At 51.0% G+C, this 9,705-nt stretch overlaps 1 protein-coding gene across 1 annotated transcript; it reads left to right on the top strand.

Annotated features, from left to right (window-relative positions):
- Positions 1-2,816: 2,816 nt before the first annotated feature.
- ebp (EBP cholestenol delta-isomerase) lies at positions 2,817-9,221 on the top strand. The gene is made up of 4 exons (XM_080184617.1): positions 2,817-3,129; positions 4,216-4,252; positions 4,542-4,672; positions 8,374-9,221. The coding sequence occupies exons 1-4, from the start codon at positions 2,817-2,819 to the stop codon at positions 8,601-8,603; spliced, it is 711 nt and encodes a 236-aa protein (XP_080040743.1). The 3' UTR covers positions 8,604-9,221.
- The last annotated feature ends 484 nt before the right edge of the window (positions 9,222-9,705 follow it).

Genomic DNA, 9,705 nt, shown 5'->3' with positions numbered 1-9,705 from the left:
CTGTGATAGTGGAGTCACTTTAGGAACTTTCGAGCAGTTATTGGATAGACACATGGAGCACACCAGAACGATGGGGAGTGGGATAGCTTGATCTTGGGTTCGACGTTGCTCGGCACAACATCAAGGGCCGAAGGGCCTTGGCTGTAATACTATATCCAATTTCTCTTGATTTGGACACCTTTCTCATTTCACTTCTGTGCCAGACAGAAATGAACAATTGTTGCAGTTCCCCTTGTGCTCCTTGAATGTTTGCCATTGCCTATCCATCGTCATCCCTTCGAAATTTGAAATGCCAAAGCATTCACGGTTACAGACCAAATACTGGAAAATGGAGTTAGAATAGATTGGTACTTGATGGCCAGTATGGACATGATGGGCTGAAGGGCCTCTTTCTGTGCTAAAGAGTCATGTTGGACTAGAAATATTAGCGCTGTTTATGTCTCCACAGATGCAATCCATAAAGGTCTGAATTCCCTCCTGAGGAACATCCTTCCAGAGGGCTGGATGTTCTCCATTGCCCTGTCCCTTGGGCTATCACAGTAAAAAGTCTGACAACACCAGGTTTTAATCCAACCGATTTATTTGATAGTAAATGCACAAGCTTTCGGGGTTAGTCCCTTCGTCAGGTGAATGGAGAGTTCTGGCCTCAGACAGAGCATATAAAGCACAGACTGTTTAGAGATTACTGATTAGAATGTGAATCTTTACACCTAACCTGCTGTTCAAGACCTGAAGTGGTTGACAATGTGAGTAGAAGGAGCACTGATCACAGGTTAAAGAGATGTGTATTGTCTCCAGACAGTACAGTAAGTGAGGTTTTGCAAACCCAGGCAAGTCACGGGGGTTACAGATAGTGCGACATGAACCCAAGATCCCTGTTGAGACCGTCCTCATGTGTGCGGAACTTGGCTATCGGTCTCTGTTCAGCGACTCTGCGCTGTCGTGTGTCGTGAAGGCCGCCTTGGAGAATGCTTACCCGAAGGTCAGAGGCTGAATGCCCATGACCAATTGGTTGAAGAATCTTCAACCAATGCTATACACTAGATACATCGCCTCATGGTGAACAATCACTGAAACAACTGTGATAATATCAACAAATTCCACCCCACCATCAAACTCACCATGGACTATTCTCCAGAATCAGTTGCATTCTTGGACACACGCATCTCCATTAAGGACGGTCACCTCAGCACCTCACTGTACCGCAAGCCCACAGACAATCTCACAATGCTCCACTTCTCCAGTTTCCACCCTAAACATGTTAAAGAAGCCATTCCCTATGGACAAGCCCTCCGTATACACAGGATTTGCTCAGATGAGGAGGATCGTGACAGACACCTCCAGACCCTGAAAGATGCCCTCATAAGAACAGGATATGGTGCTCGACTCATAGATCGACAGTTCCGATACACCACAGCGAAAAACCCGCACCAATCTCCTCAGAAGGCAAACACGGGACACAGTGGACAGAGTACCCTTCGTCGTCCAGTACTTCCCCGGAGCGGAGAAGCTACGGCATCTTCTCCGGAGTCTTCAACATATCATTGATGAAGACGAACATCTCGCCAGGGCCATCCCCACACCCCCACTTCTTGCTTTCAGACAACCGCACAACCTCAAACAGACCATTGTTCGCAGCAAACTACCCAGCCTTCAGGAGAACAGTGACCACAATACCACACAACCCTGCCACAGCAACCTCTGCAAGACATGCCGGATCATCGACATGGATACCATCATCACACGTGAGAATACCATCCACCAGGTACATGGTAAATACTCTTGCAACTCAGCCAACATTGTCTACCATACGTTGCAAGAAAGGATGTCCCGAAGCATGGTACACTGGGGAGCCCATGCAGACGCTACGACAACGGATGAATGAACATCGCTCGACAGTCACCAGGCAAGACTGTTCCCTTCCTGTTGGCGATCACTTCAGTGGTCACGGGCATTCAGCCTCTGACCTTCGGGTAAGCATTCTCCAAGGCGGCCTTCACGACACACGACAGCGCAGAGTCGCTGAACAGAGACTGATAGCCAAGTTCCGCACACGAGGACGGTCTCAACAGGGATCTTGGGTTCATGTCGCACTATCTGTAACCTCCGTGACTTGCCTGGGTTTGCAAAACCTCACTTACTGTACTGTCTGGAGACAATACACATCTCTTTAAACTGTGATCAGTGCTCCTTCCACTCACATTATCAGTCACTTCAGGTCTTGAACAGCAGGTTAGGTGTAAAGATTCGCATTCTAATCAGTAATCTCTAAACTGTCTGTGCTTTATATGCTCTGTCTGAGGCCAGAACTCTCCATTCACCTGACGAAGGGACTAACTCCGAAAGCTTGTGAGTCTATTATCAAATAAATCGGTTGGACTAAAACCTGGTGTTGTCAGACTTTTTACTGTGTTTACGCCAGTCCAACCCCGGCATACCCACATCTTGGGCTATCTCCAGTCATGGCCATGGAGCTGGGGGGCGGGACTAGACCTGAGGTGGCTCCGGCTGTGATTGGTCCGCGGCGCGCCTGTCACTCACCAAGGCCGGTCCAATCGCACCCATGGGCCGAGGCGCAAGGACCAATCGGTGCGACCCACCCAGAGTGGCGCGCGGGAGGGACTGCCCACTAGCTGAGGTCACGACCCCACGTGGGGCGGGCGGTGACGTGCGCCCTTCCTTCTTGGCCCTGCCATTGGCCGATCGGCGGAAGCGAGAGGCCGGGATTGGTAGAGTGGGCGGACCCACGGGTGAGAGGGGCACAGGCGGTATGAAAGCTCCTGCCAGCACCACTACCTCTCAATTCGCCGCCCGGGATGGGAGGCGCCGCAGAGGAAAGGGTGTTACACCCTTACTGGCCGCGGGAACTGTGGCTGCCTGGCTACCGCAGCAATGACCGCTCAGTCGGCAGCATCCTGGCCTTCCTCTTCGCCATCTCCGGCGCCCTGCTGACCACCACCTGGCTGCTGAGCGGCCGGTGGGGCCGCCCGGGGCCGGGGCTGGGGGTGGGCCGCAGGCTGGCGATCTGCTGGTTTGCCGTCTGCGCTTTTATCCACGGGGTGATCGAGGGCTGGTTCAGCCTCAACTACCAGCAGATCCCCGGGGACCAGGCCTTCCTGTCCCAGCTCTGTGAGTACGGGGGAGAGGGGCGGCGTGACGTCACTGTCCGGGGAGGGGTGATGGCGTGACGTCACTGGCTGGGGGCGGGGGTGTGACATCAGTTCACGTGCTGGGGGGTCGGCGTGACGTCAGGTCAGTTGCTGGGGGATGGGGGGCTGGTGTGACTTCAGTTCACTTGCCCCGGGGAGGGGAGGGGTTGGTGTGACGTCAGGTTACTCGCCCGGGGGAGGGGTCGGTGTGACGTCAGGTCACTCGCCTGGAGGGGGGGGTGTGAGGGGTCGGTGTGACGTCAGGTCACTCGCCCCGGGGGAGGGGCGGGGTCGGTGTGACGTCAGGTCACTCGCCCCGGGGGAGGGGCGGGGTCGGTGTGACGTCAGGTCACTCGCCCCGGGGGAGGGGCGGGGTCGGTGTGACGTCAGGTCACTCGCCCCTGGGGAGGGGCGGGGTCGGTGTGACGTCAGGTCACTCGCCCCGGGGGGGGGGGGGGGGGCGGGGTCGGTGTGACGTCAGGTCACTCGCCCCGGGGGGGGAGGGGCGGGGTCGGTGTGACGGCAGGTCACTCGCCCCGGGGGAGGGGCGGGGTCGGTGTGACGGCAGGTCACTCGCCCCGGGGGAGGGGCGGGGTCGGTGTGACGGCAGGTCACTCGCCCCGGGGGAGGGGCGGGGTCGGTGTGACGGCAGGTCACTCGCCCCGGGGGAGGGGCGGGGTCGGTGTGACGGCAGGTCACTCGACCGGGGGAGGGGGGGTGCGAGGGGTCGGTGTGACGTCAGGTCACTCGCCCCGGGGCAGGGGAGGGGTCGGTGTGACGTCAGGTCACTCGCCTGGAGGGGGGGGGTGTGGGATGCTGAAGGAGGCGGGCTGTGGTTATGAATCCTCATGGGGACTTGGAGGCAGTGGGAGGGTGTGACTGTAATCATTTCTGTGGTTTGGTCCACTCAGTTCCAACACTGAGGGGAGAGGATTTGGTGACCACGGGACAGTTGGTGTGTGTGGTGGGGGGGGCAGTGGGGAACACTGGGAACAGCATGACCAGATAGATCTCTGTTACATTTACTGCTTTTCTGTATAGTCACTCACCCTGGTTTGTTCCCTAGGGAAGGAGTACGCCAAGGGAGACAGCAGATATGTCACGTGAGTGTTCCAACAACTGTCCAGTGCTTTTGAGGAGTGGAATCGTCCCTAATGTAAGATTGAGCAAGTGTTCAGCCTGTACAAAGTCTGCCGGGAGAGGAATCTCACCTGCAATCCAGACCAGTTCCGAGAATCGAGGACAAGGAAGGGGAGCATCTGGGCAACAGCAATCATAACATGTTTAAAAATTGGATTTGGGTGGAAATTTATCAATTGCAGCTCCAGATAGGGGTGAGATCTCTCTGTAGACATGATGTTTTCAATCTCCTCTCTCTCTGTCTCGCTGCAGTGCTGACAATTTCACAGTGTGTATGGAGACCATCACTGCCTGGACCTGGGGTCCTCTGAGTCTTTGGACTGTCGTGGCCTTCCTGAAGGATAAACCGTATCGTTTTGTCCTGCAGCTCATTGTCTCATTGGGTAAGGACTCCTCCCTCCCAAGACTAGAAATTGGGGTCGTGTGCTCCATGCTGGGAAGGAATGTGACATCTTCCAATGTTGTCACGAATGTTATTAAAATGATTTTTTTTTGTGAAACTAAATTGCCATGTATTTTATAAACCATGCCTGAGCACCACCTAAGAAAGGAAAGAATAGGGAGCTGGGTGTTCTTTGCATTTAATACACTTAGTCATCACAGAAGCATCTTGGACATGGATGAGGTGCTGAAAAGAAGCAGTAAGAAGGAGGAAGGCAGCCATCTTCAACAAGCAACTCAGCCTATAGGTGAGGTGTTTAAAAACAAGCCACTTTGTGATAAAGATTGTTCTCTTCAGTCAACATAAGACCATTCCTAAATCCTGGTCATTTCAGCTGTGTGGTATGATAACCACTGGCTAGATTCAATCATTTTGATTTATTGTCATGTGTACCAGGATACAGTGAAAAGTATTGTTTATTGTGCGCTTATACAGACAAAGCATACTGTTCTTAGCGAAGGAAAGGAGAGAGTGCAGAATGTAGTGTTACAGTCACAGTTAGGGTGTAGAGAAAGATCAGCTTAATGCGAGGTAGGTCCATTCAAAAGTCTGACAGCAGCAGGGAAGAAGCTGTTCTTGAGTCGGTCGGTACGGGACCTCAGACTTTTGTACCTTTTTCCTGATGGAAGAAGCTGGAAGAGAGAATGTCCGGGGTGTGTGGGATCCTTAATTATACTGGCTGCTTTTCCTGAGGCAGCGGGAAGTGTAGACAGAGTCAATGGATGGGAGGCTGGTTTGTGTGATGGGATTGGGCTACATTCACAACCCTTTGTAGTTCCTTGCAGTCTTGGGCAGAGCAGGAGCCCAGACCGAGCTGTGATACAACCAGAAAGAATGCTCTGAAGAAGGCATCTGTAAAAATTGGTCAGAGTCGTAGCGGACATGCCAAATTTCCTTAGTCCTCTGAGAAAGTAGAGGCGTTGGTGGGGCTTTCTTAACTATAGTGTCAGCATTGGGGGGGTGGGGAAGCGGGGAGGGGGGTGGAATCAGGATAGATTGTTGGTGATCTAGACACTTAGAAACCATTTCCACTTCATCCCCATTGATGTAGACAGGGACTTGTTCTCCTCCAAACTTCCTGAAGTCGATGACTAGCTCCTTTGTTTTGTTGACGTTGAGGGAGAGATTATTGTTGCTACACCAGTTCACCAGATTCTCTATCTCATTTCTGTACTCTGTCTCGTGTTATAATCCAGGTCAGAAACTCCAATGTTTTATGAAGACCGCCTGGATTAAGTTTTTGCATTTTGAGTTTGTCTAGAACAAGCTTGAGATGTTTCACTTCAGATATGATTCCAGTGACCCATTAGGGAGCTTTTATCAAATTTTATCTAAGAACACAGTTAACATGTAGATGAAGAAAATTAGCAATGATTTTTACCAGCTACAAACAATCATGATATTGCATGAACCTTAATATAGGAAATCTCCCAATCAAACCAGTCCCATAAACAAAACCCTTTCCTCAGGTTTAACTCAGCAAAGACTAATATCCACGTGATACTGGAATTTAGTCCTTTAGTTGAATGCTGCACATGCAGATATGCTTGGAGACAGAACAGCTTCCCAAAACCCTGGGGTGAGACAGACTCTTGTTAAGCCAACCATCAACAGCAGATCTTCCACTGTAGGAAGGCCAGGAAACTTGCTTCCAGCTAACAGCAGATTTTCCAAAAAAACAGAAGAGAGAAACGCTGCTTTCCAGCTTGATGTCCACCCCCTTCTAAACTAAAATTGCAAGTCCATGAATTCTTTTCCGGGGGTGGGTACAACCTGACACCGACTTGTCAACCAATCTTCCCCATCACAATGCAGGGTCATAAAAAAATCCTTAGCTATGTCCCTCATGATTTTATAAACCTCGAAGGTGAATGACCTCCTCCTGTGTAACAGACTTGGGGCTGAATGGCCTTGAAACAGGCTTGAGGAGGAAAGTGGCTGAATGGCCATCTCCCTACACTCCAGGGAAGAATGTCCCAGTGTATCCGGCCTCTCCTTACTTCAAACCTTCCAGTCCCGGTAACATCCTTGGAAATCTTTTTTGCCCCCTTTCTGGTTTAAGGCAGACCATAATTGTCTGTGGTAAATACACCACCTGAAACCAGTGTTTCAGGTTGGAATACAGTCCCTCATAACAGCAGCAGGGTTTCTGAACAGAAAACATTTGGGGCTCTGTTGTCTACCCCCCCCGCCACACCGGTTCCCCAAACGACCTCAGTGTTGAGGGGAAGGGAACACAGGGTGGTGGGAGAGTGGGAATGTTATTCCTCTCTCTGTGGGTTGACCAGATCCAGGTTTCAAGATGGGGCAGCAGAATGTGGAGACTCTTTGCGAGCTGTGTACAATATGATTTAAGTTAAAGAACAGGACCTTCCGCCCTCCAAGCCCACACTCATCATGATGCCCTAACTTAAACAGAAATCTCAGTCCATATCCCTCTATTCCCTCCCTATCCGAGTCCCCATCCAGATGCCTCTTAAATGTTGTTAATGTTCCTGCTTCCACCCCTCCTCTGGCAGCGCGTTCCAGGCACCCACCACTCTCTGTGTGAGAAACTTCCCCCCGCACATCTCCCTTAAACTCTCCCCCTCTCACCTTGAACCTGTGCCCCCCCCCCCCCCCCCCGTGTAACTGACACTTCCACCCTGGGGGAAAAGCCTGTGACTATTCACCCTGTCTGTGCCTCTCATCATTTTGTAGACCAGGTCCCCCCTCAGCCTCCGTCTTTCCAGTGAAAACAATCCTAGTTTATTCAGCCTCTCCTCATACCCAATACCCTCGAGACCAGACAACATCCTGGTGAACCTTCTTTACCTTCTCTCCAAAACTACCCCATCCTTCTGGTAGTGTGGTGACCAGAACTGCATGCAATACTCCAAATGCAGCCTAACCAAGGTTTTATATAGCTGCAACATGATTTCCCAACTCTTATAATCAATATTTGTATGGATAGCATGCAAAGCAATGCTTTTCACTGTATCCAGGTACATGTGACAATGATAAATCAAATCATGCCTGTGATTACTGCACTGTACAGATTAAGTCACCAGGACTGGGACAAATGCAACATTTGCACAAGCTGGCATTCCTTTAACTTCTCAGCTCCAGTCCTGGAATGGCTGACTCTCTCTCTCTTTCTTGCTGCTGCCTCTTCAGCGCCTCATCTGAGCTCAAACTGCTTCCTGGCTCACAGCAGTTGGGACGACTAATTGTACCAATTGCAAAGAACACCCTGTTCCCTATGCTTTCTTTTCTCTTGGGTGGTGCCAAGGAATTGCTTATAAAATTCATAGCAATTTTGTTTCCCACTACAAAAAAAGTTCATTTTAACAGTATCCTAATGTTTTGTGACTGACTGCTTCTGATGCTGCTAGGATCTGGGACTGAACGGTGTAGAGAGAGCTTCACTCTGTATCTAACCCTGTGCTGTACCTGTCCTGGGAGTGTTTGATGGGGGGGACAGTGTAGAGGGAGCTTTACTCTGTATCTAACCCCGTGCTGTACCTGTCCTGGGAGTGTTTGATGGGGACAGTGTAGAGGGAGCTTTACTCTGTATCTAACCCCGTGCTGTACCTGTCCTGGGAGTGTTTGATGGGGGACAGTGTAGAGGGAGTGTGTTTTAATGTTGTTCTCTCTGCACAGGCCAGCTGTACGGTGATGTTCTCTATTTCTACACGGAGTACCGTGATGGTTTCAGCCACAGCGAGGTGGGGCACCCGCTCCACTTCTGGTTCTACTTTGTGTTCCTGAACGCGTTATGGATTATCATCCCCACCGTCCTCATCCTTGATGCTTGGTGCAATCTCAGCCAGGCTCAGCGGACGGCCGATGGCAACTCCTGTCACCCCAGTACCAAGTCCAAGGATACGTGATTGGGGAGGGGCTGGTTCTATCTCCCTCCTTCCTTCCCCTTTTCTCCCCCCTTCCCTTCCCAATCTTTCCTGGTGTCCGTTCCTGGGATGTTACAGGGGCACTTTGGTCCCATGTCACATTGTGGGGGTGGGATTCCCTGCCTGTCTGGTGAATGGATCCTGAGGATAACATTCATTTGAAAGCTTCTCAGAGTGTAAATCAGAAACCATCGACCGAGCAAAATCTCCCTGGAACGCACAGCTGTGAGTGATCCATTCTCTCTGTCCAAGGAAGATGCTTCATCCTGAACTATTCCATAGAATCACTGCAGGGCAGAAGGAGGCCATTTGGCCCATCTAGCCTCTACCAACAATCCCACTCGAGCCCTATCCCCATAACCCCACAACTATACCCCACTAATCTCCCGACACTAAAGAGCAATTTAGCACGGCCAATGCACCCTAACTCGTACGTCTTTAAACTGTGGGAGGAAACCCACAGGGAGAATTTGAGCTTTGTTTTTGTTGGTGATAATTTTGCTGTTTCCTTTCCCTCCTGAAGGGTGAGGGGTGGGGGACAGGATGAGAAGGTGTCCCCAGTCTACCTCAGCAGGAATGGGTATAAGCCCCCCCCCCCCCCCCCCCAATGCTGTTTGCTTTATTCTGAAACACTTATTAACCAACCCTAAAGGTGACAGAATGTTATCGAGCAGCAACTCCAATTTCCCCTCACACAAGAAATGATCTTAGCTCAGGAAATCCAGAAGGAGGAAGTTCCTTAATCCGGGGCATTTCCTCACTGATGGTAAAAACAGAAATGTAGAAAAACTACAGCACAGTAAGGCCCTTCAGCTCACAAAGTTGTGCTGAACATGTCCCTACCTTAGAGATTACTAAGCTGACCTATAACCCTCAATCCTACTAAGTTCCATGTACTCATCCAGAAGTCTCTTAAAAGACCCTATGGAATCTGCCTCCACCACCACCAGCAGCAGCCGATTCCACACACCCACCACCCTCAGTGAAAAACTTACCCCTGACATCTCCTCTGTACCTACTCCCCAGCACCTTAAACCTGTGTCCTCTTGTGGCAGCCATTTCAGCCCTGGGAAAAAGCCTGAGA

This window comes from Carcharhinus amblyrhynchos, unplaced genomic scaffold (genome assembly GCF_965287045.1).
Source record: "Carcharhinus amblyrhynchos unplaced genomic scaffold, sCarAmb.v2.hapA scaffold_827, whole genome shotgun sequence".
Taxonomy (NCBI): Eukaryota; Metazoa; Chordata; class Chondrichthyes; order Carcharhiniformes; family Carcharhinidae; genus Carcharhinus; species Carcharhinus amblyrhynchos.
The sequence above is the reverse complement of the archived record's forward strand: the minus strand, read 5'-3'. Positions and strand labels throughout refer to the sequence as shown.